The sequence below is a fragment of the Folsomia candida genome, unplaced genomic scaffold (assembly GCF_002217175.1).
Source record: "Folsomia candida strain VU population unplaced genomic scaffold, ASM221717v1 Fcan01_Sc001, whole genome shotgun sequence".
Classification (NCBI taxonomy): domain Eukaryota; kingdom Metazoa; phylum Arthropoda; class Collembola; order Entomobryomorpha; family Isotomidae; genus Folsomia; species Folsomia candida.
Genome location: NW_019091193.1, coordinates 26,601,079 through 26,628,891, shown reverse-complemented (window position 1 = coordinate 26,628,891; position 27,813 = coordinate 26,601,079). Strand labels below are relative to the sequence as shown.

Sequence of the window (27,813 nt, the reverse complement as noted above, 5' to 3'; positions counted from 1 at the left end):
TTTATTAGTCAATTCATATTCAATCCAATTCTTACAAAAACAGCTTCAGAAATATCAAACTACTTGAAAAATGGGGGCCGGAGATAATCTCTTACAGGTAGCCAATCAAAAACATTAAAATCAATGTTGTCTGGAATATCAATCTTGATTAACCGACTACTAAAAAATCCTACCAATTTAATTAACATTTCAATATGTCGTTCTTTCCATCCTGACTTGTTCTCAATCTTCTGAAAATCACATCGAATGGGAGCACCGTCGATTTCTCCACCAAGCATCTCACAGAAACAAACTGCAACTTGACCCACGGCTTCCATCATTTCGGTCTCGTTTTTCTTGTCCAACCTGTCATCTTGACACTGAAAAATTGCAGGTCCATCCAAATCGGTATTGTGGTAACCAGCAATGGTTTTGGCGCTGGAATTTTTTTTCTGAGTCCTAATGCCTAAATAAGTATTAAGTCATGAGGTCAAACGCAATTAGATTGTAAAAAACCATTATAATTCTGATAGTTACTCACCAATATGAATACGCCCAATCGTTCCCATCTTCATATAAATCCACGACTTCCCCGCAGATCGATCCAAAACAATCCCTTTCATAAGTGGTGACTCCGTACCCACCCCAAGCTCAGAGTCTCCAGTGAACTCTATCCCAACACCGAAATGCTCGAGTAGTATTTTGACCAAACGCCAGTTTGTATTCCGGACGAAAACTTGGTCAGCGATCAAATTGTAATGCTTCTCAGGATCAGATTGTTGGGAGTTGACAAGTGAGAACAGGATGGAAATAGCAACACGTACGCTATCTTGGAATTCGGTCGACTGTTTCTGTCCCATTGTGACCCATGGACGGGGGGTGACTAATACCCAGGGTGAAGGAAGAGACTGTCCATCATCGTTGGTCCTGACGTGTTGTTGTTCATAATTTGTGAATGCCATAAACTTATGAGGAGCCTTCGTGGACTTCAAAATGTCTTGTAAAGTGACGCTCGAACTAGGGGAGTGGGTAGTACGTGTACTCAAAAGTGCAAAAGTCGGTGTGGCGTTACTTGTGTCCCGTAAGAAAAAATGTCTTCTTCGTTTCTCCATGTTCATCACAAAAAGCCCCAAAATGTCTAACTTTCCAACAATACTCGTCCTTGCAGATTATTACGTTCTCGTAACTGATCCTTCCATCTTTAAAAGTGACGTTCATTTTAGTTTCGGTCGATTGACTTCCAACGTTTTCCCAGATCGCAACAACCTATTCAAACGTTTGATATTTTATCTTGGTCAAATAATTCAATTTGTAAATTGGATTAGTATTACAGATATTGATATTTTGTATAACTTACTTTTTCATTTCTGGCGAGCTTTTCATATTTTTGTCTGCTCCGGCCCATTTCAGGTACGTTTTCAAAGCGTCAAAAACCAATGCCACTTGAGATCTTGGTGTAGGTGGCGTCCACTTTTCATCCTCGCCAACTTCTGCGTTGGTTTCCCATTGGAATCTAGTTGACGCAACTTCTTCCTGAATAGGGGAACATCCTAGAAATAAACAATTGATTAATTATTACATTTCATTCCATTATTAGCTGTAATAATTAGTTGCTTAAAATATACTTACGTTCTAGTGCTTCAAACGTTCCGTCCTCTCTCTTAACGTACAATTGTTCAATTGTTGAACTTTCTCCCGAAACTAAAACTGTCTGATTTATGTTCAGTTTCTTCTTCTTCGAAGGAGGAGTAGTAATAGCAGACGATGTAGATGGTTTATCGCTGTTCAACGACATAATGTTTGTGAAAGTGCGTCAAAATATTCGGGATGTAACGAAACAATAAGTCGAAAAGTTGTGAATCTCAGGAGTAAAAATCAGACCGTGTTGACTGAGCGAGAGCTGCGCTACGATAGGTCCATACAAGTAGAGCACGCAAGCAACACGACTTCTTATCGTTTCCTATTTTTGGATACAAAGCCACGCCAAACCACAACCATCATGGCTTGGCTTCCAGGAACGTGATACAAGCTAAAGATTTTGGGAATTATTACATATGGGACTACTTATTTTTTAATATGATTTTTTAATATGATGCATTTTGTCTTTATCCCCAGGAAGGCCAAATACTCACCTTGAGCATGGGAGCGTGTACGTAACTCGATAATACTTCCTCAAAGTTGTTTCTAACCAATTTATAATAACCGCGTTGTTCTTTGTAATTTCCAGTGGCCGCCATTCTCGTTTGTCTTCTCATAATACTTAGTAAGTTGTCGCCCTTGCGTAGTGGTTGCCAGATAAATATTTTGGCTACTTGACTGCCAAGCACTTGTTGAATTTGGTAGAATATTTTATAACAAAAAGGGTGTAAGAGCTTGCTTGATTTGTAATTCTTCCTCATCTCGCCTTGCTTAACGTTGAATTGTGTACACGTATTTGCTTTCATTTCATATTTCAAATTTAATCCTACTTCCGTCTTATTGATGGAAATGGATGGGCGACGTATCAACGGGAAGTTCAATCAAAGTCCGTGAATCTCTGATGGAGCAATAAAATTATAAATATGCATGACTTGCACACGGTTGTAGATGTCGAAATGGATCTCGACTTCTGGGGACAGAATGTGTCGATATCGATGAGTGCAAGGAGTCCCGGCCGTGCATTAATGGCGGGACATGCACCAACAACGAGGATGACCGAATGTTCACTTGCACATGTCCTCGAAGCTTTTCTGGGCGTCACTGTGAATTCGACGTTGTTCCGTCCGGAATTATTTCTGCTTCGAGCGATTTCATAATTGCCCTTCTCATTTGCATTCTTGTTCTCCTGAGTAAGTTTTCATTTGTACATTATTTTATTTCTTTCCCTGCAATGCAAGCACCGAATAATGAATGTAATAAACCCCGTGCCTCAATGTAGTACTTGTCATTGTGGGTAAATTTTGTGTGCGTTATGGATAAACTACGTAAATTCAACAATTGAGTCGCAATCACCACTACTTAAAGTACAATAATTTCTGCAATTATGGATCAGAGTGGAAACTAATTGTGGTTTTCTTAATAGTTTTGGTTCTTGTATTCGTCGTGTACAACCGTCGTCGAGAAGCGCAAATTAAGTATCCTGGACCAGATGACGACGTGAGAGAAAATATAATCAATTACGATGATGAAGGCGGTGGTGAGGACGACATGACTGCTTTTGACATTACACCACTCCAGGTTAATTCATTATTCATTTAACAAACCATGTGCATATGCGCTATTTGTGGTTTTACTTTGACTAGTCAATGAAGAAATTCATTAATCGCATTAATATAAACGAGAACGTTATTTTTTAACGAAAACAGATCCCCGTGGGTGCTCCAGGGCATGAAATGATGATGCCCAAAATGCCATGTAAGTGATCAAATCAAAGCCGCGTTTGAAGTAAGAAAATTAGTTGCTTATAATTATTTGATAACGACGGACAACAGATATGATGAAAATGCCCGACCCACAAATGATGTCAGGAGGTGAACCAAATGTCGGAGTTTTTATCGACGATCACAAGAGAAGAGCAGGTAATTACAAATTACAAATTTTGATTTTGTCAGTCAATACAAATTGTCATTGTTTTATTCTAATACGAATATCTATGAGCAGATCACGACCCTAACGCTCCACCATTTGACGACTTAAGAAATTACGCTTATGAAGGAGGCGGTAACTAATATTTTTACTATTATTTACTATAATATATGACCAACGATATACATAATACATGAGTATGACTTATATTTACAGGAAGTACAGCCGGCTCATTATCGTCGCTAGCTTCAGGTAGATTACCTGTCAATTAAAAACAAAATTTATTGAGCGCTATAGAGTCATTAGCACTTTATTCTTCTGTTGGGTATACATAAATATTTATTGCTATTATTTGTCTCCTTCCACAGCAAACTTGTCAGATTTTGAGGCTTTTGGAGGTATGCACAAAATTATAACGAATGATACGCGTTAAAACGTTAAGCACGTGAAGCTTGATTAACTACTGTGTTGTAATTGTGCAGGTACCGATGATCAAGAACAAGACTTTGACTACCTTAACGGATGGGGTCCCCGTTTCTCAAAATTAGCAGACATGTATGGAAATAATAACGAAAGTGAAGAAGATGACCAATGAAAAAGTCAACAATACGTCGTCTCGTCAATGTACTGCCGTTCCTCAATGCGTACTTAAGCACACAGTCAAATAATCATAAGTTATAATTTACCATCGTCGTCAATACCTATTATTATGCACGAGAAGAAAAATTCTCCTTTCCGTCAGGACGTATGTACCTGACTGGAAAGAAAAATGTATGAAAATTCAATTTGCGTGCCATACTCCACATCTTGGGCAACTCTCCATAATTTACGTTCTTGATATCAATGGCTTAATTTTATATGATGTCCGGTAATATCGTCCTTTTTGTTGGCCAAGTTTTGGACGTTACTTTTACTATAAACGTCGTCTCAGGTCCTTTATTAATTTTTTTTTATCAGCTGTCTTCGAATTAATCTGTGTTACTGATCTGATTAATAATAATACTGCCAAAGTTTTATTACTTGATATTACAATGCACGATGAGTGACTGCTGCATTTTGGAGAATTCAACGTGCCAGTTTCAGTTCCTGTGGAATTGAATCAATCCAATAATAGAATCTCAAAACTCATGAATGAAAACGACACTGGCATTTATTGTTGTCTGACAACAAGTTCCAACTGATCTCATATACATAAGAGAAGAGTTTGAATAAGAGAGTTTTGTAAGCTTTAGAGTAGTCCATCTCCATAATGGTAAGACATATACACCGCTCAAATGTGTTTTGTTTTAAGGACTACCTGCAATATCATACGTTTTAAGATATTTTAAGGTTGTATAGCATTATTTTTTATTATTGCATGCAAATGCTATACATTCCACCAATAATTTTTCTACGTAAATTTACATAACAAGAAGAACCGTTCTTCTTGTGTCAAAATAGTCAACTAATGTGCTGCTAACCTCCTAAATACATATGTAAATACATTTATGTAATGAAAATTTTAGAACTTGATGCATTCGTTTTTTGTGTAATATGTATGAATTAATATGTAAATATATTACGCATATTATAAACTTGATTGGCTAAAAACTCATCTAGAAAGTCAGACACAAAGTTCTTCTACCTCAAGGGTTTCCCCAAAATTTATGACTTCCAAAATCACTAGCAAAATAAACAAATTTCTTAACTTTCAAACAAGAACTCCATACCCCGTCAAAATGAAGATAATACAAGTTTGAAGAAATTGGGTCCTTCTTTGTAAAAATTTTCCTATTCACCAAATTGTGAATCCGTGGTATGGACTATGACTACGGAGGCAGCAAAAAAAACTCCCAGTGCAAACTATGTAATATGTAAATGTGTTAGGTAACTAATAAGTGTTGTAAAAGGGCAAAATTACTGTGAAACTGAATCAGTGAAATCAAATTCTCCACCTCTGCGTAATTCGACGAGTTTTTTGTACGTTTAATGTTATAAAGATATCAAGAACTAACTGGACATTTCTAATATCTGCTATTTATTCGTCCTTAGTTGTTGTAAACCTTGTAAAAGCTAAATAAGACTGCTTATCTAGAGCTATTGACTACATATAGACGCCGAACTTGTGTTTGAGCCCTTGTTGTAAGAATCGCTACCTACTTTTATCATCAGTCGTCTGGCCATTATTGCTCTCAATGTTTGGATATATTTTGTACGTTTTCAACCTCAACATTACTCAAAAACAACCAACACCTAGGGTGCGGAAATAAAAATACTAAAATACTTTTAAAAGTAGGAAATATATTTCAATGTAATCCAGACTAGTAGAATAACTAACTTTCAACTATGTAAGTAATTAATTAATTATTACATATATGTATATGTCAAACATGGATATGATGAGTCTGGTTCCAATTGCACTGTCAATCTGCGCAATGTAACGAACATTTTTAAATCGTCAAATTATAGTAAATGTCATTAAATCGTGATTGATTTTTAAAATAAATGAAAATTCAGTCTTCTTAATTGTTCCAGTAAGAATTGGTACAATAATGTTCTGGTTGATTTTGTTATTTTGTTGTATTAATCTTCTAAGTTTAGTTCTTTTCCGTACAAGGTAAACCAAACCAATAGTTGTTCATTTATTCAGGAAGTCACTGTTTCTTGCTTTATTTTTATTTCCAAACATTTTATGTTCATTTATTCATTAATTAGTTTAGTTGATTAGAAATGATGAGGAGTCATTCAATGACCAAAGCTTCATCATCAATCATTAATTACCTGTTGAAGTATTCGTTTGTAATATTTATTTGTATTTTATATCGTTTGTTATACTTTTATTTTATACTTATTTATGTTATGTACTCGCTGTGATCTTAACGTTTAAACATGTAGTTGGACGTAGTGATTTATTACGTTACATATTATTGCAGATGACATTCAGTCATAAAATATACGTAATTATGCATTTAAAACGTTTCATGATTTATGATTTTTCATATTACTGATTACCATATGTCATATGTATGTATATATTACTATCATTTTACGTAAACATTTACGTTGCATGTACCAAAAAATAGTGAAAGACGTGAATTGAAGGTTGGTTTGCTTATGATTTGTATAAAATTAATTCACATCGTGAATTATGGCACTGATATAGCACAGTTAGCATCGAGGGGCATCATATATGCACCTAAAGCAAAAAATATTGCATCGCCATACATAAAAATGACCAGCTCAAATTACTTATTTCTGAGTTAAATATATTTTTATTGATACCAAAAATATTTAAAGTCTAATAAGGTATGATAAATCTATTCTTTAACTTTATTCCTCGACACCATTCCCAAAGGAGCGAAGGTGCTTTTCGTGGGAGGAGGATTCAATTTAGATGCTAAATAAATAAACGGGAGGACCAAATTTTTACGATCACTAATTGTCACTTCGAAATGACGCATCTTTTCCCTTGTTGCCCAGCTCACAGCAAAACTAGGGTCAACTTCCCTTTTAATATTGGCCTTCGGAACAATCCCAACTAGCACCATTGCAACCTGCATTGTACATTCTCAAAAATTTATTGGATTTGTGGTAAGTTTCAGTACTGAAACTGGTTCACTACTACTTATTTGCAGTATTTACCTCTTTCTTCTCTCGATTTTTTTCAATATCTTTCTTTAAAATGTCAATAATTTCAAAGGATTGTCGGCTGTCCACCGAGTAGACGAGTATGAAGGCGTCCGCCAGGGCGTGGTAATGTTTTTGGAGAGCGATGCTGCTATCTCCACCGTCGGCTGTCAGTGAGAATCCTTCAGTGTCATAAAATCGTATCCCTTCTTTAGTTCCACGGTCAGTGTCGATGACGGCTGCGTAAATGTCCTCAATTGTCGGATGAATGTCCTAATAAAAATAAGTCCAACAAACTATATATTCCTTCATAATTGATTGGTTATTGTTAAAATTAGTCGTTGCATTATAATTTTAACGAGCGGAACGAAGTGAAGCTTAGTTATTGCGAATCGCAATTTGCGATCGATTTGTCCGTATGCACGTATGTCATGTATCATGTGTATGTACGTCTGTCTGCTCATCGGCACGATAACTTTCGAACGAATCATGTTTTTTTAGTTCTGCTTTAGGATATCGACATCTAATTTTAGTAATCTTAAAAGTAAGAAAGAGGGAGTTCGGTAACTGATGCCATGGCCCATCGCATTACGGTGATCAGTCAGGTGCCAAAAATTTGGTCGTTTTAAACGTAGTTTGGGGCGGGGATTATCTGGTGACCGTCTAAACGAGGTCATTAAATGTCGAAACGCCAAAAATGTCAAATTTTCCTCGATTTTACAAATGCACCTCGAGTACGCATCTCAAATAATCTCAATGCACTTCGTTTCCGCGAGTTTATGTGTACTTGTGACTAACCTGCTTTTCAAAATTTCCATAAATTAATTGTTCCAGCATCGTCGTCTTTCCGATTCCTATTTACACATGTTTCATTTAAATCTAGTTTTGATAGTGTAAATAAATGCAACTATTAGTCTATTTTTTTGTCATATTAGTTAACTTTACCTTTCATTCCCACCACCACACATTTGCTAGTCTTTCCCATCTTGCACTTAACGTTTATTTATTTAACCTGCAAGTAATGCAGCAAATTGCAAGTAATAATTGTTCAATTATGATGTAGTGGTAAAACACATAACACATAACAGGTGAATGTGGAAATGTCAATAAAGAGGTAAGATGAGATTGGGGTTGAGGTAGATTGAGACAAATAACTTTTCTTCGAAACAATTATCTCATCTTTGAACTTAACTGTTATTTATTAAATGATTAAGGTAAAAATAAAAATATAACTCTAATAAATATAACTATAAATATAACTCTATACAGTAGGAATAGTTTTTTTATCACGTGTCTGATTCTTCTTTCGTTTCTTTTTCAAGTATGTTTCCAGCTTACCACTTGCCTTAAGTTCTTCATATTTTTCTGCCAAATCTAGGAACTTTCGTGTTGCTAAAAATAAACAAGAATCTTGTTAATGTTTCGCAATATTTGTAATAGAAATAAAAATAATAATCAAATTACATTTTTTCATGTAGAACGGGTTTTTGCCTTGTGCCATGCGTTTAATATTTTCCTCTTTCTCTAGTTTCCGTTTTTGTTTCTCCTTGTCGTTCTCTGCTTTAGATTTTTCCTTGTTCTTAAATGTCTGAATATACTTTTTTACTTCTACCCTCTTATCTTCATCATAATGCTCATCCTTCAGCGACTTTTTTAACTCTTGGACTTCTTCCTTTTGCATGTTTTTCAGAAAATCGTAATTCTTGTCCCACATCTGAAACACATAAAATGTGTAATAAATAATATACTATTCAAGTAGACCCATTATAATTGATCTGTTAATTACGAGGTCAATCAATTATAAGTTCTTTCTCACCTCTGTATTAAGTTCTCCACATGATTCGTCGAACCTTGGATCTCTTTTGACCACTTTCTTGACGTGAACGACTTCACGAACGGGAGGAGCACGAGATCTTGAAGATATCTCTCGGGGCCTATTTTTGTTTTCTCTTTTAAATAGCTGCATCTGTTTCTTTTTGCTTAATTGTTTTTTAGTCGTCGTTCCAAACATTGCTTCATTGTACAAAGTTAAGCCCATCTTCTGCTTCAGTTCTTCTAATTCCTCAAAGGTTAGATTTGACAGTTCTTGCCGAATACTTGTCCTTTCCTCTATTTCCTCCATGATGATGCTTTAGATATTAATTAATTAATTTATAACAGAGGAATGCGGATGAAGAAAGGATAGAAAATTGTACAATTCCAGCATGTGAAAATGAGATATGACTATGAGACGATACGAGCGAGCAGCACATGTTTTGTTTTTTGTGAAGTTGGTAACCATCGAACTGCGGGAAAGAAAAGTGAGATTTGCTGTGAAAATGTTTACAAAATAATACACTTTTGTCTTCTTGTTTTAGAAGAACATCCAATTGTGCATTGTTGTGACTTTGTGTTGAAAGTAGTTGAGAAGATAAGAGTGTAAAGGGTCGAGATTATGGATACGAACAAGCCCCAGATTATCTGTCACGTGGAAAAGTCTCTCAACTACACCCTCTTTGACTGCAAGTGGATCCCAAGTACGGCCAAGTTTGTTGTTGTCGGCAGTCTTGCCAGAGGCACCGGGGTCATCGAAGTTTTTGAAATCGCTTCCACGGATATCAAATCTGTAGACAGGGCAAGTTTGATACTAAAAATATTTTGCATAAGTACACACCACCTTAACCAATAAGATCAGTATAAGTTATTCAATAACGCTGTCTTTTTGTTTAGATCGACACTGGAGTTTCGTTAAAATGTGCAAGTTTTGGAATCTCACCCACCGGAAGAAAATTACTAGCTTGTGGCGATTTCAACGGGAATCTGGAAATCTGGTAAACTTGGCTTAATAACAAAGCGTGCACGCTTTAATGAGTGATTTAACTGGGACAATTGAGATAATGCGGTCCTAAAATTTATAGGGACTTGGACACAAAGGAGAAAACGTATGAAGTAAAGGGTCACAAAGAAATAATTAACTCACTAGATGCTATTGGAGGAAATCTTGCGAATGGACCCCCAGAGGTGGTAACTGGCAGTAGAGATGGTAATTAATTTCTACCTATGTCAAAGACCTACATATGCATGTTGACTATTTTGTAATGGTATATATTTTACTATTCTGTTGTTTACAGGGACGGTTAAAATCTGGGATGTTCGACAAAAGGACAAGCCTGTGGTTGTGATCGAGCCTGAAGAAGGAGACCAGAAAAGAGATTGTTGGACAGTATCATTTGGTAAGTTGTACTAATTTTATACTGACCACTTTCGGTAAAGCATTTAATCTACGCGTTTCTGCACTAATCTTCATTCAGGGAATTCCTTCAATAACATTGAAAGAGTTGTCTGCAGTGGTTACGACAATGGGGACATTCGACTGTTTGATCTACATCAAAGTAAAGTCATTTGGGAAAAGAACTTGAAGAATGGCATCTGTTGTGTTGACTTTGACCGGAAGGACATTGCAATGAATAAACTATTGGTGACAACATTGGAATCAAAGTTTCACGTTTTTGACTGCCGCACCCTACACCCAAAGAAAGGACTAACTGGTGTGTCGGAGAAAGCGCATAAAGCGACCACTGTCTGGGCTGGTAAACACCTGCCTCAAAATAGAGACATTTTCATGACCATCGGGGGGAATGGTGGCATGTGCCTTTGGAAATAGTAAGCGGAATTATTTTACAATTAAGTGATAATGCATATCTATATGTGTGTGCTATTGTAATTTATAGCAATTATCCTTCTTGTCGGGTGAAAAAGGACACTGATTCTGGCCTAGATATGGGAGTTGCAGGGTCCGTAGAGTTGTTGCAAAATATGACGATTGCTACTCAACCATTGTCGTCTTTTGACTGGTGTCCTGATAAAATGGGTCTCGCAATTTGCACAGGATTTGACCAAACGCTTAGAATGATCATCGTTACAAAATTAAATCAGTTTTGAAAAACCCCAGTGAATAATGCTCCTTTGTTATATTATTCTAGTCAGCTTGGTACTAATTATTTTTATTTGTCGCCTCAATTAATTACGATAATATGGAGTGCCTTTTAAACGTATTATTTATGTTGAATATTTTTGCTACTCACCAAATGTATAAAGACTCATCACAAATAAAATCCGCATCATGCACTTTTTATCGTATTTTTGATGATATCGTAAGTGTACTTTCATTGTCGAGACACAAACTCAGGAACGTTTTGGGAACATTTTTCGTTTGGTTTTAATATTAAATTTTAATTAATATGTTATCAAATATCGATCTAAGACTTAGATTCTAAGTATAAAATGGTTCATTAGGAAATAAATACGATGCGTTAATCTGCAATACCTTAATGCCTCATTCCATGAGGCTAAATAATAATAACGTGTTGTATGTGTGTACATGAGTAGAAAAGTGGAAAGTTATTTAAGGTCTTCCTTGAGGTAAAATGAATGACAGGTCATCTCCAAGTTCTCCCCACGAGGCTCGATTAGTTTGATAAACGATGACCCAAGTTCCAAGTATAATTATCCAAATTATTGCCCCCAACCCCGATAGAATAGAATCTGTAAGTTAAATGTGTATTGGAATCAACAGCATTAAAACTATTAAAATTATTAATAAATGTGAAGTATGCAGGCTACGAACATTTACGAATTTCTTTCTGTTCTGGAAAAGGTGACCTCTTGAAGGCCTCTTTGTAGAACCAAACAGCATTTACAGCCCACAGAAAGGGAAGGAACGCAAGTCCGTCTAGAATTGAAATTAAAATAACATTTTATTTTATTGCTGCATGAGTCATTTCATTTTAATTTTTCATTAAGGTTGAAAAATATAAATGAACCGTTGAATGAATAACAGTGGACAACAGACTTACAGAAAAAGTATCGTCGACACAAATCGCGTTTAACTTCGTCCTTGACCTTCGACAAGTCCATTCTGCCAATTTGTACTTGAGATAGAAGATTACGTTTTGAAATGCAAAATATTTGTCGGGTCGGCTTTGAGAAATGTCATTGAAAGCAAAAGTTGCGCACTCGCCTGTGCAATGCGGGAATGGAAGGATACATATTGATGATAAAAGTATTACTTGTACAAAGAAACGTCAAAGAATTAAAGTGGTTTAAAACATTTTTCTAAATAGAATTTTCATATGAAGGAGAGCGACGTTAAGAACGTTCCAGGAGGAGGGGCGGAAGTGACTGGGGGCCACGAATCTCTCCCTGCACCAGCAGCAGTGGACGAGGACAAGGACGGGGCCAATTTTCCAGAATCCACTGCCGAACCTGCCGAGATTTCTGATTCCGTGCTGGACGGGAAGAATATGTGGGCCTTGAATTGCATTTTCTGCCCTTCCAAAATAATGCCAGCAAAAGTGGCGTCATATCATGTGGAGGAAAGGGTAAAGTATACGATTATTATTTATGGAATTATGGCTGGATGGAAAAGCTGTAATGTTTGTTCTACATAATTTAAGCGTCTTTGTTAATAGTATTTTCCTTGTTGTACTGATTTTTTTATTGAAGGCACTGCCTAAAATGAAACAGAAGAAAGCTCTGAGTGAGGGTTTGGAGGTGGAGCCTCTGTCCCGATGGTTCATGGTTTCGGATGTGATGATGTTCGACAACATTGGTGTTTCTAACGCCGTCGGCGACATCAAGTACTTGACGTGTGCGGACTGCGAAATGGGCCCCGTTGGTTGGACGGATCTCTCCAATAAAAAGTGTTACATTGCTCTAGCCAGAGTTCGTGAGACGTAGCTGAACGATTCCACTTCACCGAATGTCTGTTATACCTGCTTACATTGTCAGTCAAATTCAAATTTCGCTATTATTTTTTGTATGTGATTTTTTTGTGAGCATATATGTAATTAATTTTACTATATTTGCATTATTGCAACATACAGGGTGTAACAGATGGAAGTACAGCTATCAATAACTAAATATGATTGCCCACGATCTTAATACTAGTATTATTTAGAGTCCAGATTGCTGAAATTGTAGAATGATAACTTCATATGTCAGTAACCCGCTGATTAATGTGACCAAGAAGCTTTTCGTAATGGTGAAATAGCCGCATCCAGATAAAGATACAGGATCGTTTATGAGTTGTGAAATGAACCTTGTAATCTAAATAAATAAAAACCTTTATGTCATCATATTCTCTCAGTCAAAGACAAATGTTGCAAATTGTTGCACTTATTTTTAATACACATAAAATAATAGCATTACCACCATCATTCGATTTCGTGTTTCCTCCAGTTCGATCAACGAAGGCCAGTCGTGCACGGTATCTATAGCCTCTGCAGCCTAAAGTAATGCATTTAATTCTTGAAACTTAAATCATGAGGAAATAAATAGTTTGCCGTTATTACAGTTTCATTTAGAAGAGCTGCCAACCATGTTGGAATCATAATTTTTCCGATTTGGTATACAAATGCATAAATACTTTCCAGGCGAACAATAAGTTCTGGATTCTGCAAATCCTCAAATAATCCAGTGTATAGCCTCGTCAACAAATAGATAACATTTCCCATGAAATTAACAAGAATGATAGGAGCAAATACTTGGTTGCATTGCTATATCACAGCACAAAAACACAAAATATAGATAAGTGAACTATTTTTGATAATTTAGTAAAGATTAAAACTGACCTCCACAAGGTCCTTAATTGCTCGGTGATCTTTCCGAAGTCTTTCAACTTCGTGAACGGTTTGTGCTTTGGAGGCAGAGATGCCTTTGTTCAGACGAATAAAGAACCTCGTTAGGATCAGCGACATGAGTGCAATCAGCGTATCGCCAAATGTCCACCCAATGTCACAGTAGAATTCAAAGAAGCTGTAAGATACTCCAAGTGTGGAGGAATTAAAGTATATTTCCCCCTGTAGTTCATTGATTTCTGCAAATTTGCCGATAGAAGTGACATTGTTTTTTGCCACTTGAGGAATTATGTTACACATTCATGTTAGATAAGCTGTTTTACATGTAATTTAAAAATGTAATGACGTGGGTGTACCTTGAGAATAATAGTAGAGTGAATTACCGACCAACTGGGTGCACGAAAAGCATCCAAACAAGATCCAGCAATGCCTGACCAATTTGTCATTTTTCTGTTCATATTGGACACAAAGTTTTTCAACTGATTTACATGATTCAAAGAAACTTGGGAGTAAATGAACACGATGACACATGACCAAAGTCATTGCTAGCGTATGACCAAAATAAATGATGCTGTTGGCGTTTGCGACCTCCAAGGACGCCGTGTTCATGGTTGTCGACGTTAAGCCCTCGACGAACATCAGTGCCGCCCTGATAAGCATTGTGGACTGGATGAGAATGGCAATTACTGTGAACACCCAGGTAAGGCTTCCCCTACGGTTAAACCAAACACTGCAATTCCCAGCGTGAATAGAAATGGGTAAAAATCCGAAAAGTCGGTAGTACAGAAGAAACGGTCGCAATGCTTGTAGCGATTCGATCGGCTGGTTGGCATCGCTTCCGTGTCGAGTTTGGGTCAGATCCAACTTGGAAATTAATTCCAATGTGTTTGATTTCTGAAATAATGCGTCCTTTTGGTCAATAGAGAAAACTTGGTTCACTTTCCTCCAGTTTTTATTAGCAGCCATTCTATAAAAACTCTTGAATTACTAAATTCAATTAATTCAACCAGTTCAAACCTCAGTGTCCAAGGGCCGTGGAGAAAATAGTGAGTGAAAATCAAGTGAGATATCCGCATGGGAAGTACCACATCGTGCATCATATCCACTCACTCGGGAATATGCATGACTTTCTCCCAAATATATACATTGCTTTCTAGGCAGGTGTAGTTGCCCGGTTTAAGCATGAAGTATGTATGTAGATGCAAGAATTTAATGTCACACTAGCCATAAAAGTATGATAAAAGAGTTATGAAAACACGGTGTGTGATGATTGAATTACACTCACTCTATTCGATGGGTTTGAAAGAAATGTAATTGAGAATGTCATTTATAATGGAGCACTGTGACGATGTTGGATTGCTACTCAACCAATTACTCATCAAATGTCCAATTGTGATGACGGCGTAAAGAATTACGACACTAAATTTGCCTCCTCATTGGAGGAATGACGTCTATTCATGTAAATAAGTAGTGATGTAACGGAATCATATCAAGGATGTCGCAAACAAGACAAATTGTCTTAGACAATGAAAGTTCGGAAGTAATGTTTTGGAGCACAAATAATTACGAAACAAAAATTAATTACATATGTGTGTATTTATATTTCCTGTAAAAAATATTCTCGAAAAGATTAATTTGTAAACGTTATTGCAAGGAAATCAAAACTTTTGAATATACTTAATTTTAATTATCACGGATATATTCGTGAAAGGCATGCATTGGTTCAATTGACTACAATGAATATAATAATACGTATTACTTATGGTGACTTGTGCTCTTTTTCTCAAAGGCTAAAGTTGTTTCGGGGTCAACTTTTTCAATATATCGAAACGGGGCAAAGGTATTGAGACTGAAGAACATCATTCCACATGAAAATCTAGACATTGTATCGTAATTCTCCAAATCATGAGACCATTCAACATTCCCCCAGTGTTGTGTCTGGAATAAATAATAGCATACCACAGGTCACAATCTACTTATAAATAAATATCCTTTGCAATAAGTTCAAGAAAAATTACCTGGAAATCCAATTCCAACCTACTAAGCCTGAGACCCTGTTCCGTGCTCAAATGCATTTTCAAGACGCCCATCGTAAGAATTAATGACTTGAGAGCTTCCGCAGCAAATTGAAGTCCTATTAATAACATTATTACAAATTAGTAACGTGATAGTAAGTTTACAAATCATGGCGCAAACTAACTCATCTATGTTATGTGCCCATTTACCTAACAATGCATCGAATCTGTATGACATTAGTTCCTTTCGGAGGACAGCCAGGGACTCATCAGGAATATGTGGGGGTGTTATAGCTCCTGCAACAATGGGAAGCTTCACCTGAAACGCCTTTTGAAACCATTGAAGGTTAGGGTCCCACAATTCACGCTGCAACTCCCACAAGCGTTCATTTTCCTATCATATACAGGAAACCATATCAATCCATACTGATGCCTTGACTTCATAGAAATGCGTTATAATATATAGAAGAAATATTTCCTATGTATTACCTCAGATCTGTATAAAATAGTGTCCAGTGGTAGAAAGCTCAGCATTTCGTTGCATATACTGAATTTAGTTTTGTTGAAGGGATTGTCTATTGCCGTATTTGCCAACGCCGTCTACAAAATTCAGAGCATGATAAACCAAACGATTAATAATTCGTACAACTTAGCCCAGAATACGTGTGACGACTGACCATGTGCATTGTGTTTAACATGACGATGTCCCTTTGAACTGCCCATTCGTTGGCCACTGCCAATGCAACCGCTTCATTATCCACTTCGAACAATTTCTTGCTTGGGGTTCGCAGCGCCCGTTTGTCTAAATTGACTCCCCATGTCCCAGGACTTCCTCTCGAAGCCGTCTGAATTGGCACCACGGTCACATCTCCGTAGAACCTTCGTACAGCTGCAATTTTGTCACACAATTTTAGCACGTTATTTAACAAATTCTATATACGTTCGGTATTAATGTCTTACGTTCCGGAGAATAAAATCTTTTGGAAATGTATTGCGCTGCTAACGGGAAGCGTCGGTCGAGGGGAGAAATTCGAAACCGTTTCGTTGTTGACAATGTGCCCTTCAAAATTGACCTGACTAACCCGGTCGAGTTAGCCATTTCTTCGGTTGCGTATGTATATGTGTAGGAGGACCCAGATGAAAAAGAAATTTGTCGAATCTGTTACTTTAGACGAATCTTGAATTTTCGGATTTTGAATGAAACTTTATCAAAAACTTTGAACTGCGGATCCAATTTTGTCCCGAATAGACCGGACTTTGTATCTCCCACACCCCGAGTCGTCCCTGGTTCGATGTCTCGTCCCGTGCTTTGATGCATGAACGGAGGAATTTGTCCTTTCTTCGGGTCACAATACAACTATTCAATGCAATTATTCCTCTGAAATGGTTCTCAGAAAAATAGGACAAGGTGCTGCGATAAATATGGAATGTTAATTTTTGCACTTGACAAATTCTACAATTTTTTGTGGAACTCCGACTTCGAATTCGCGTTTCTTATATAAATACGATGACCTGCGACTGTGGAAGTTGTGGGAGCCATGTATGTACGCTAATTGCCTTGCGTCGTTTTAATTATTAGAAGAACATGAGCAGGAATTGCCAATGGATGGATGGATTATGGCATGAGAGATAAGCAAAGGTCATCCCAAGTTCAACTCCCTGACCAGACAACAAGGTTAGTTATGCACTTACACTGCGAATGGCTTCTTCTTCGTTGTAAGACAGCACATGACGCTGATTTGTTTTCTCGCTCGTCTATGACGCTTATCTTGCAGGTTATTATATCGTGATGTAATCTACCATACTCGCGCAAGCAATATGCAAACGTATGTTAATATAGCGTGTTATGAAAATTTGAATAATAATAAGAATTTTCATATGAATTGTAATAACACTCTCAAAATAAATTTTCTCAGAATGCCGTAGTTTTAATTATTGGATGGATTACAATGCAGCACCAATCCTAAGTTATCGATATTGTACAGCTTAGATTATGAACCGCACATACATATGTCAGCATTTGCATATATACGGCATATGAATAAATATGTAGTTGAATACTGGGTGCAATGAAATATTTGTGGCGTATGCATAATTTCTTGCACCTAGTGGTCAACTTTGAGATAATGTGGAATGTTTTGTGAAGAGTGGACGAGGGGCAGAGGACTACGAAGCACTCCAACGAAGCTAGAGCACCAACTTTCTCCGAGTTCATGCAACGCATCAGTCTGTCTTTGTACTGCTCAGAGGCAACACTTGGCATGCTTTCACCCAAGAGTCAGCAGCAGAGGTGGTGAAGCAGACCACGTTTTACCTCTTCACCTCCTCCTCCTCTTGACCCCTGTGCTGGGCCTCGTGTGCACTTTCAACTGCAATGAAAAAATCCTCACAATGGTGAAGGACAAGGAAATCATCGAAAAGTTTCAAAGAAAAATTTCAACCAGGAGAAAATTGGAGTGAGAACAAGAAACCCGAACATGGCAAATTGGTTCAAACATTTGAGACGGTTCAAGACCACGACGCTGCCCCAGTCGTTGGCAATTCTGCTCCTGCTCGTGGGGCTGCCCATGATTGGGTCGAGGTCACTTGGGGGAAATGTCGTGAGACCTGGAAACGTGGATGAGGGCAGTGTCGTCCCACTCGACCTGGACACCACCACGAGACTGGGGGACAATAGTGCTAATAAACCAAACCAATTCAACAGTAATAGCGAACTGGTGGGTGTGGAGGACGACGATGATGATGATGAGGACGACGACCAAGGTGAAAGTGTGGAGAAAAGTGATACTGTAATTAACCAATTTTCTTCTTTGTCCTCCGCGAGTGGAAGTAGCAGCAGCAGTGGCAGCCCATGTGCTCTCCTGGTGTCAAACACGGCTGAGAAAGTCGTGTCTTATGAAGAAAAGTCTCTACTTGCCGTGTCTCATCACGCCTTTGATGTATCTCATGGAATTGTTCCCAACGTCTTGTACACAGGTATGGATCGTTAAAACCAAGTAGTTCCTTTTCTGCTCTTGTGGTATATATATATAAATAGCTCTAGATATAGTTCTTTTAAGCCGTATGTACATTTAAGTATGCAGGGAAAAGCAATTTCATCTCAAGACCAATCTTAGCGTCGAGAAAAGATAAATAATGACCAACGACTTAAAGTGAACCCTGGAGTTTATCACTCATGATTTTGCAGACGAGACGCTTACATAACACAAGAACAGAGTATAAATATTGGTTATTTAATTACAATTTGTGACGACAACATTTGGGAAAGTTTATATGTATTTACATAAATATATTCAAGCACTCCAGTCTCGACTTGGTGTCCATACCAAGTTACATATTAGTCTACCGAGTATTTATTTACTTATTACACACAAAAGCATCACAAAATAAATAAATAGCTAATGTTCTCATTTCGTACCCTGTTGATTTAGTATTTTCAAATATTTAGATTTATGAAACTTTGCTTTTTTCATGCCATCGCAAATATGTTGTTGTAGAAGTGGGCAGCTAATTGGAATCACGCACGTCGATATCGCATTATTATTTCTCGTTGAAGGGAAACCCAACAAGTCCACGACGACGACAAGTTCGCAGACCCAGAGAACGACCAGTGCTGTCCCCAATGAAGGCAGAGTCATAAAATATTTAAGGCCCCAACCAGCCCGTAGTCTCGATTCATGAGAAATGAGTTTCGCCCTCGTCTTTCTTTCCTCCTTTCTCTCGAAAAGGAAGGAACTTGGCTAGAGCACTAATAAACGTTATGTGCACAACTACCTTATGCGCCTACATACTATATGGCATCAATAACTTACGGACTTCACGTAGCAAGATGAATATTTATTTGTAGGTCATATATTGCCAAACCTTATCAATTGTACAATATCTCCTCGTATAAGCAATCACTCAATAATTTCCAACCCTGATTTATATTTTCTTGTTCATATTATTGAGAAATATGTATGTAGGTACTGTAAAAGTATCAATCCAACTTCTAGAGAAACAGGGAGAGCATCGTGCGTGGGTAGAAACCAGGGCTGTTTGATATTTAGTCGGTTGGTATGTGGTATGTGGTTTCGTGTCGTGTTTTAATGCTTTGTTCTGAGTACTCACAAAAAACCATTCAAATTTGAAATTTTAAGAGTTTTAAACAAAAAGTTTTCCAACTAAGCCTTGCACCGGCAGTAAACTTTTAAGTTTTGTTTGCACGAGAATGTCACAATGGCCCGTTGTTGATCCTCCTTTATTGATCTATCTAGCACGACGGTTGCATAAATAAGTTTGAAGAGGCGTTCTCTCTCTTATCTCAGAAAATCCTTTGTGTTCCGTCACCTCGAAATTTTATTTTCAAGCCAAGTAATTGTGAAATGACCAGAGCAGCAAGTGAAAATTGAGAATCTCTTGTGCCCCACTAGCGCTGTCAGCACAATAGAAAGTGACCAAATTCTTCTGCTGATCAATAATTTACATCAATCAATCTTGCATTGAATGTGAATGCTCAAAAATGAGCCTGACAGTTTTTCATACCTACACAGTTAGTTCAAGCAGTAAAACTGTATGAGGTTTGACAAATATGTACAGTTCTATGCAGGACAATAGAAATAGGATTGTACTTTTTCTTTAGTTCAACCTATTCGCAGGTTGAGCAGTATGACGAGAAAATAGTCTTATGTACGTATAACCGACATTTAAAACCTAAACCAGTGAGAATTAAAGCATAACTTTACTTTGTATCAAAATTTTGTATATTTCGTTTTGCACTTTATCCTAGAAAGTGATGAATGTGATGAGAATCAAACCGCTCCATGAGAATGCTTTGATCTGCTCGTAATGTAATGTAATCATCACATTAAACCCAAACATCAAATTTTGCTGATCAAAATTCCTATTATCAAGGAGCATATTCTTAATCTGTAAGAGCACTTAATTTACATATCGTATATTATTCAAGTGCATCCATTAAGATTAATTGAACCGCCATAATTTTTAACGTGTATGTCAATTTAAAATTAATTATCATGAGACAGCTATGTACATCCCTAAAGGTACATACATACATAAGTCAAGTCCATATTCCTGCGTTAAAATGTCCTCGCACGCTTCGAAAATATGAATCCATACTCATCTCATGCATACATAAATGTCTACTCAACTATTCTCATGCATTCATCTCATTTGCGTCGTGGGTTCTGTTCATTACACTGTTTCTCATTTGACAGGAGATAATTAACGACAAAACTGGAAAACTATCACAAATCTCATTGGCAGAAGTAGGGCCCAAGTGAAAGTCATTTATTCCCTTTGTGAGCCAGATCCACTAATACGAGTGTGATCGATCATCCTTTTAGCCCGACTTTCTCCCTCTCTCATCTCTGTCCCGAAATGAATGAGATTGTAAAATTCAGCTACCAACCCCTTCTCCTCAACTGCGAGTGGGTGTAATGGTGCGTAGTGCGATATCTGCATTACAAACATATAAAATGCACTTTGGGCCGGGTAGGTTCCTGGAAAAGAGAAAGCAGTTTTCCACGGCGTAATTTGTGTTCGCTTTTATTTAGCGGCGTATTACGATTATTTATTTTTTTCCGTGTTCTGCTAGGTGATTAGCTCGATAAATCCTTTCATGCTTCCGAGTCTCTATGTTCATGTATCATTTGCAATATACTTAAATGCATACACATGTGTATTGCAAGAGAGACGTTGCTTATGAGTAGCTCGTATTCTACTTTCAAATACTGAAGTTACGTAAAATAAATGGATTCGTAAACACCACTCATATGTAAAAATGTATTATGGAGTGAATGACGTTTCTATTTTCTCCGAAACTCAAATTAATGGATCTATGTGTTTAGTGGAGTGCGACGCGGCATAATGATTAATTAAACGACCGAGTTTCTATTTTCATGACAAAAACTTTTATAGCTCAAACTAACTAAACACTTTTCTTTTCCTCGCATGTGTTTGCCTATTTCGGTAAAGGCTGCCAGACAATTTTGTACTTTGCGAGATGACATAATAATACATTTTAGCACTAGACGTACGCTACTACTCTGCCGTGTTTGCCCTTATTTTTAGAACAGGCAGGTGAACATCAGCTTTCACTTAAGGTCAGCTTTAGACAAGCCATGCTTGGCTCCTCCGCTCTCCAACTTTACAAAGAAGCTGTAGTGAATGAGTCTTCTGGCTTTTGTATTGAATATTTTATTGGCCACGGCTGAAATTATACGTTATATTTTCCTCCGTCCTTATGCACTCGTCGTAGGCTCTGCTAGTAAATGCGCAGTTTGGTTCTGGTCGTGTAAGGTAGCAAAATGTGCTATTCGTTGGGTGAAGGTGTCAGTTCTTTTACTGCTCAGCCAGCAATTCGCACACCAGTTCATACCAGACGGGGAACAACCACCATCATAATAATATTCCTGGCCTTACCGTCGCTCCTGCCTTCTCATCCTCCTCCTCCTCCTGCTGCCGTGTGGGGTGAAATTCCATCTGAGTAATGGCTCGGCCCTAAATTGACTCCAAGAAGTAAATCACATGGCCAAGAAGATCGAGACAGCACACACTTTCCTTCCTTCCTTTGTCCCATTTATTGTGTCTCACCTTTGCATCCGCGTATTATTCTCCCTGTCTCCCGTCCTGTTACTCCAAAAGGGAAACAAAATTCCTCATAAGCAAAAGTGAAACCCAATTTTGTGAAACGCTGGTGAGGAATGAAAATGCTGTCGTTCCATATTTTGACCTTATTTTCGGAACTATACGATTATCATATAGAAATGTTCTCAGAGAGCTTGAGTTTTATTCGTCCCAAATTTTTGGTGTAGTTTTTATCTAGAATTTTCTATAGATCTGGATACAAAAGGAAGGTCATACTGGGTTTCATTTCAATGGGAGGGTATGGGACAGGGGTGGTGTGATTAGTAAGGAGCATGTATCTCATTTTGTGCACACAGGCTCGAGTGAAAGTGTAGGCTGAGCACCATAATGCCGGTGAAACTATACATTCGTCTTTGTACTTTGGAGGAGAGAGCGAGCGAGCAGGGGTTGCATGCATGGGATGCCTGCAAGATTCTCAAGATTTTCAAGTGCTCTTGAAATTCAAGATGTTCCTTTATATTATTTTTTGCAAAGAGCACTTCGAACCACGAATAATTTGAAGATGCTGGTAGACACGTTTCTCAAAAGTAAGGAGCAACTGACAAGGTGAAAGTTTTTTAAAAAAGAAGTGGAGAAAGTTTCGCTGTGAATATGAAAAATATATGGAATAAAATTATTGGAACCTTGATGCGAATAAATGAGCATACATGTAAAATCAAGCAGAACCAAAAAGAATTATTAAACTTTGATAATTTATGGCTTAGACAGATTAATTATGATTTTGGAAAATAGCGAATTTTTCAACCTTCATGCACTGGAGAATGTCCGCCCTTTCCTTACACTTGGCGTTAACGATTCTGTGTTTACAGAGTGTCTGACAATACGTAGAATTTATCGATGCAATTAATTAATCTCCTAACGAGATCTAAATTTATCCTTGTCTACTGCCCGGGCATCCTGGATGACAAGGTCGACCATGTTAAACATCGAGCAAGATAATGACAGCAGGTAGGTTGATGACTCTCCACCTGGTTCAATATTTGCCATGGGGGAGTGAAGGAGGGGGCCAACTGACAACACGGCTCTAACAGGCAATTTATGTAATTCTCCCCGCAACATCAAGTTGATAAAGTAGTCCAAGTGCCAAACAGAAGAAAGTATGTACTTTATGATGGCTGGCTTCGTGGTGTGCTGTGTGTGTACATGTGTATGTATGCAGTAATGGTCGACACGCAGCGTATGTAAGATGCAACAAAACATTGTCTGTTGACATACCACACGTATGTACGTACTGATACTCAACTATTGATTAACGGAGAAAGCAGCAAAACATATAATGACTTTTACATGTGCTACCAAACCAAAAACGGTAGGATTAAGTAAATGGGATTTTTGCAAATATTATGCAAAACTACATACACCTGGATGAGAGTTACAAGTTTGTGTACACAAAAATAGTCTCATACATGCATACGCGTTGAGGAAGATGTGTATGTACGTATGTGATTGAACATGTATCTATTATTTGCGTACATGGAGTATCATGCAAAGGGTTTCTTTATACCAAATCTCAAAATATTTCTTAGGGTTTTTAAGCTGAGGATCCATTATTTGTTCCTATTTAATGAGGATGTGATGTTTGGCGTTTTTCAGTGGACGTGGAGGTGCCTGGAGGGAGCCTGTTTCGTCTGGACTACTGGGGAAACGATGTGTCGGACGGGGAGAGGTCTCGCGTGGTGGGGAAGAGGAGACATCAAAGGGATCGAGATGTCCTTGAACTTTTCTTCAACGACCCCTCGTCATCCACTCGAAACGCGCCTGATGACCCCGACTCCGTGGCCTTTTGCTCGAAGCACTCTCTCGGAGGAGCTAACAAGGAGGGTCAGAAGCCCTTAATCCTCTCGTTCTCTTGGTACATTAGCGGAAATGGCGTCGTCTCACCACTGCCAACCAGCGGCCCTCCCCCGACCATCGTATTTAGGTAATATTTATGCACGTTTTCTTTCCTATGTATCAAGGCAAGCCAGCAAGAAAACGTCATCTTGTCCATTATTATACATACATAAACAAGTCCCTGCCTTCTTTGCTACCCTTGCGGCATGAAAACGAATCTTGTATACATTTCAGGTCGTTTCAATTTCAGAAAACCTGCATTTTTAGCTCGATATTTGCATAACTTTACTCTATTCAACAAGCACACGAATGGAGAACTTTGGCAGAGCATTAAATATGAAACAAGTCTCCTGGCTTCAGACAAATTGTCTAGCGTACACTACGCATTGCAAACATTATTCGGTACACATGGCAGCATGGGATGTTGCCCAAAGAAAACATTGAGTTGGCCCTGCTACTAATCTACATATTTGGAGCACCCATGTTGCATTATCGGGTTGTACATATACGACCGCCACGAACGACGAGAGTTATCCATTCATGTACCAACAGGGGCTTCGAGAAATCAATAGATATTCAATATTCAAAAGAAGGGGAAAGGGATTGATGGCATTTGACAGCCAAAATTTATCTTTAATTGTCAACAAAGTCATTCGTCATCTCTTCAACTCCCTGAGTTCCAAAGCCACCACGACGACCATCGTACTGCGACACACTTACTCGTTCACTTCCAGCTCAACTGCTCACAATTTACACGGAAAATAGCAACATTTCTGCTCCTCATGCATATGTTACGATTTTTTGTTCATACATACATATGTCTTTATGACGTACATGTGTATGTATGTAGACTATTGTATACGTGACCAGAGTTGGCTTCGATGACTCGATTTTGCAATGAGGACAGTACATGGCACAATATTTTGGGCGTGCATTTTTAACTGGATCAATAACGATGATGGATCAAGGTGGGGCAATTAACAAAGTTTAAATGACCTTTTATAAATTGCAAAAAATTGCTGGACTGAGTGTACACATAACAACTTGCACTCGCCTGAATCATGTTCAGTATTCTGTTTGAACATACTATTTTATGACAAAGTATGGCGTCTTCAAATTATCATAAATCGATATTGAACTTGCCTATTGTCATCACATACTCGTTTCAATTGTCCTCTAAGTTTCACAAAGGTGTGGAAGGCGAGAAATGGTTGTTGGAGTTGTTGGTGTTTAGAAAACTTCAACTTCAAAGTTGGACGCAATTCGAACATTGTGTTCCTTCAGAGTTGAGGAGAGCCGATGCGAAGGAATAATTAAACATGTCGTGCAGGGGGAGCAGAGCCGAGGGGAAAATGCCCTGTACTTTCATTTCATGCAACAAGGAGGGGATTTTCATAATGATAGCGGTCGTAATCCGCTTATAACATCCAATCGATACTTTGTTGTCTTGTGGGATTGGAAAGGAATAAAAGAAAGTTGTCACAACACGAGGCTTTGTCTTTTGCATAACATTATGTGCCTTCCGTCGTTTCGACCTCTTTCCCAAAACTCTCTTTCATCATCATAAGTACAATAAATAAGATGACAATCCAATAAAAAGTTTGGCAATAATTGTTGCGAGATGTTTGACGGATTTGTGCTGAGTTTGCAAGACTTATTTTCATCAAGGGCAGAATGACTTGACCAATCTGAGCGAATTGAGTAGAACTAATTGAATCATGCAATCAATGTCGAAAGTTGCTTTGACAAGATTCTAAGAATAAGTTGAAGCCCCTTTGATTGAATTTATGATTACAAATTTTTTCAGGTTAAGGTTTACGCCAATCGCTGAAAGTGTTTCGAGTATTTTTGAGCAAACTTTGCACGTTGCCGTTCGACGAGGTAAGAAAATGCAATATTAATTTTTTTACAGAACGATTCGTTGCAATTTGACGATTTACTCCATTTTATTTCATTTATTAATGCATTTATTTTTGATATAAAAATGCATGCACTTGACTTGTCTCAGATTGCTTCCTTGTCATGAAAATTGGTGGAAGAACAACTCTGAGCATGGATTCGCTATGGAACGCTCACCCATCGGTTAAAACGGAAGGTCTCAATTGCACCGTGCTCCTGCTTCCTAGACCTACATTTGGGCTGGAAGTTCGCATTACAAATTTGAGCATTTATGGAATGCGGGACATTTGCAAAGGCCGCTATTTAACATTTTCGCGAACAATGCAGACCTCCAAGTCCAATTCAGACTATTCTGATTCTTCGAGTGCCCCTGAACTCCAGAACGAGTTCCCCACCTACACTCACCAACTTTCTCCGCTGGGTCGCAAATTCTGTGGAAAGCTGCAGGATTACTCGGCAGAAGAGCGTTTACTGACATTTAAAGCCGGTGGTGGTGGTGGTGAAACACAATCTCAGTCAATCCCCGTAGCAGTACAACCACAAAATAAACTAGGCGAATCCCCACCCTATTCATTTTCCAACCCCCATGGTGAAAGTACAAAGAACGGCAGTGATGCTGGTGGAGATGGCGATATGAATCCGAATGTGAATGAAAATAATGACAACGTTTTAAAGACCAGCTCAGACGGGCTGCTTCTCAGAGTGAGTCTCCCCGGCTCCGTGAAGAACAAGGAGACGTTCACTCTGGACATTAATTCCTTAAGCCCCTGCCAACGAGTGGTGTTGAGGGATTTGAATGGTGGGCTGAGGTACTCCAAGGGGCCCACTCTCGAGGACTCCAGTGACCAGGACGCCAACGAGTGTTCCATTGTAATTCATGTTCCATATGGGAATAGGATTATTACGAGAATGTCGTTGACGAAACGACCTGTCCTCCCCGATGACGATGAAATCGACCAAGAAGAGTCGGAGCCTGTGGACGGAAAAAGTGAAAGTGATGCTGAGTTTGCTCCTAATAAAAATCCAAATAATCTCAACAATAGTTTTTACTACAAACAGCAAATTTACAATAACATTAACAACAATAATAATGCAAGTGCCGGTGACTCGGATGGGAGCAGTTTCTCTAAATTAATGAGGACTACAAAAAGCTATGAATGTCCGCCTAATTTTGCACCATCGTCGACAACTTCTCCGAACCATCCCATGTTCATGTTGATAAGGGCAGAGGACATTGAGAGTGGTTCCGAGTTTGAGTGGTGCTTCGACGGGAGCTCAGACTCGTCCGCCCAGCACAAAAGAGCGTGGAAATCTTCGGGAAACAAAGTGAAGATCAGTTTCGAGCTCAAATACTTTTCCGTGTTTCATTTGACATATCAAAGCGTTCCGATTGAGGAGCTGGTGGGGAATTGTGACCCTGGCTGGGTCGCACTCAACCCAGGGCGTTGTGCCATTTTAGTGGAAAGTGGCAGCAATTGGCCTGCCGCTGAGGAGAGTTGTCAGATGAAAGGTGGACATTTGGCCACCATTGAAGATGACGATGTTGGCCATAAATTTCAAAAAATTATCACAGAAAGGTATCAATTTTACAGTCTATATGCATACATGTACACACAACAAAACTAAAACGGAGAAAGCTCAGAATTATTCAA

The 27,813-nt window shown here is 38.2% G+C and overlaps 10 protein-coding genes across 16 annotated transcripts in view; 4 read left to right on the top strand and 6 right to left on the bottom strand.

Moving 5' to 3' along the window:
- Window positions 1-6,497, top strand: part of LOC110857381 (neural-cadherin) — a 93,657-nt gene extending 87,160 nt beyond the window's left edge. For 4 of the 5 annotated variants that reach the window (XM_035845141.1, XM_035845131.1, XM_022105986.2 and 1 more), the window contains 9 exons: window positions 2,095-2,128; window positions 2,207-2,242; window positions 3,041-3,195; window positions 3,324-3,372; window positions 3,450-3,536; window positions 3,619-3,678; window positions 3,760-3,795; window positions 3,912-3,941; window positions 4,026-6,497. In XM_035845141.1, coding sequence (XP_035701034.1) covers window positions 2,095-2,128; window positions 2,207-2,242; window positions 3,041-3,195; window positions 3,324-3,372; window positions 3,450-3,536; window positions 3,619-3,678; window positions 3,760-3,795; window positions 3,912-3,941; window positions 4,026-4,138 — 600 coding nt within the window. In that variant the 3' untranslated portion in view covers window positions 4,139-6,497. Of the gene's footprint in view, window positions 1-2,094; window positions 2,129-2,206; window positions 2,243-2,565; window positions 2,808-3,040; window positions 3,196-3,323; window positions 3,373-3,449; window positions 3,537-3,618; window positions 3,679-3,759; window positions 3,796-3,911; window positions 3,942-4,025 lie in introns of all 5 variants that reach the window. The other variant, XM_035845135.1, reaches the window with a different exon arrangement.
- Window positions 1,133-1,850, bottom strand: LOC118433348. Its single transcript, XM_035845184.1, has 3 exons — window positions 1,609-1,850; window positions 1,337-1,529; window positions 1,133-1,245 (listed from the first exon to the last, which is right to left on the bottom strand). The coding sequence occupies exons 1-3, from the start codon at window positions 1,772-1,774 to the stop codon at window positions 1,194-1,196; spliced, it is 411 nt and encodes a 136-aa protein (XP_035701077.1). The 5' UTR covers window positions 1,775-1,850; the 3' UTR covers window positions 1,133-1,193.
- A 267-nt stretch (window positions 6,498-6,764) lies between the features above and the next one.
- LOC110863269 (NF-kappa-B inhibitor-interacting Ras-like protein 2) lies at window positions 6,765-8,258 on the bottom strand. Its single transcript, XM_022112529.2, has 4 exons — window positions 8,095-8,258; window positions 7,948-8,003; window positions 7,165-7,422; window positions 6,765-7,076 (listed from the first exon to the last, which is right to left on the bottom strand). Exons 1-4 carry the CDS (start codon window positions 8,132-8,134, stop codon window positions 6,840-6,842), a joined length of 591 nt encoding a protein of 196 aa, XP_021968221.1. The 5' UTR covers window positions 8,135-8,258; the 3' UTR covers window positions 6,765-6,839.
- Window positions 8,259-8,324: 66 nt separating this feature from the next.
- On the bottom strand, window positions 8,325-9,403 carry LOC110848274 (ribosomal RNA processing protein 36 homolog). Its single transcript, XM_022095451.2, has 3 exons — window positions 8,966-9,403; window positions 8,614-8,863; window positions 8,325-8,541 (listed from the first exon to the last, which is right to left on the bottom strand). Exons 1-3 carry the CDS (start codon window positions 9,269-9,271, stop codon window positions 8,411-8,413), a joined length of 687 nt encoding a protein of 228 aa, XP_021951143.1. The 5' UTR covers window positions 9,272-9,403; the 3' UTR covers window positions 8,325-8,410.
- A 70-nt stretch (window positions 9,404-9,473) lies between these two features.
- Window positions 9,474-11,268, top strand: LOC110848264 (WD repeat-containing protein 92). The gene is made up of 6 exons (XM_035845153.1): window positions 9,474-9,763; window positions 9,859-9,959; window positions 10,047-10,171; window positions 10,260-10,361; window positions 10,440-10,791; window positions 10,860-11,268. The coding sequence occupies exons 1-6, from the start codon at window positions 9,584-9,586 to the stop codon at window positions 11,068-11,070; spliced, it is 1,071 nt and encodes a 356-aa protein (XP_035701046.1). The 5' UTR covers window positions 9,474-9,583; the 3' UTR covers window positions 11,071-11,268.
- On the bottom strand, window positions 11,244-12,163 carry LOC110848298 (gamma-secretase subunit pen-2-like). Its single transcript, XM_022095482.2, has 3 exons — window positions 11,985-12,163; window positions 11,756-11,860; window positions 11,244-11,673 (listed from the first exon to the last, which is right to left on the bottom strand). Exons 1-3 carry the CDS (start codon window positions 12,043-12,045, stop codon window positions 11,534-11,536), a joined length of 306 nt encoding a protein of 101 aa, XP_021951174.1. The 5' UTR covers window positions 12,046-12,163; the 3' UTR covers window positions 11,244-11,533.
- Window positions 12,053-13,270, top strand: LOC110848281 (guanine nucleotide exchange factor MSS4 homolog). 2 transcript variants are annotated; one of them, XM_022095471.2, is made up of 4 exons: window positions 12,053-12,190; window positions 12,267-12,509; window positions 12,634-12,913; window positions 13,014-13,270. In XM_022095471.2, the coding sequence occupies exons 1-3, from the start codon at window positions 12,164-12,166 to the stop codon at window positions 12,865-12,867; spliced, it is 504 nt and encodes a 167-aa protein (XP_021951163.1). In that variant the 5' UTR covers window positions 12,053-12,163; the 3' UTR covers window positions 12,868-12,913; window positions 13,014-13,270. The 2 variants fall into 2 exon arrangements, with proteins under 2 accessions (XP_021951163.1, XP_021951155.1); XM_022095463.2 differs by having other exon boundaries at window positions 12,054-12,190; window positions 12,634-13,270.
- On the bottom strand, window positions 13,084-14,848 carry LOC110845553. The gene is made up of 5 exons (XM_022091995.2): window positions 14,123-14,848; window positions 13,761-14,044; window positions 13,482-13,685; window positions 13,339-13,416; window positions 13,084-13,236 (listed from the first exon to the last, which is right to left on the bottom strand). The coding sequence occupies exons 1-5, from the start codon at window positions 14,730-14,732 to the stop codon at window positions 13,084-13,086; spliced, it is 1,329 nt and encodes a 442-aa protein (XP_021947687.2). The 5' UTR covers window positions 14,733-14,848.
- Window positions 14,849-15,332: 484 nt separating this feature from the next.
- LOC110855494 (ATP synthase mitochondrial F1 complex assembly factor 2) lies at window positions 15,333-17,353 on the bottom strand. Its single transcript, XM_022103903.2, has 6 exons — window positions 16,742-17,353; window positions 16,459-16,670; window positions 16,271-16,381; window positions 15,992-16,175; window positions 15,785-15,900; window positions 15,333-15,704 (listed from the first exon to the last, which is right to left on the bottom strand). Exons 1-6 carry the CDS (start codon window positions 16,878-16,880, stop codon window positions 15,522-15,524), a joined length of 945 nt encoding a protein of 314 aa, XP_021959595.1. The 5' UTR covers window positions 16,881-17,353; the 3' UTR covers window positions 15,333-15,521.
- Window positions 17,354-18,000: 647 nt separating this feature from the next.
- LOC110842394 overlaps window positions 18,001-27,813 on the top strand; it is a 37,602-nt gene continuing 27,789 nt past the window's right edge. For both annotated transcript variants that reach the window (XM_035846004.1, XM_022088129.2), the window contains exons 1-4: window positions 18,001-18,757; window positions 24,023-24,350; window positions 26,070-26,143; window positions 26,271-27,738. In XM_035846004.1, coding sequence (XP_035701897.1) covers window positions 18,259-18,757; window positions 24,023-24,350; window positions 26,070-26,143; window positions 26,271-27,738 — 2,369 coding nt within the window. In that variant the 5' untranslated portion in view covers window positions 18,001-18,258. The remainder of the gene's footprint in view (window positions 18,758-24,022; window positions 24,351-26,069; window positions 26,144-26,270; window positions 27,739-27,813) is intronic.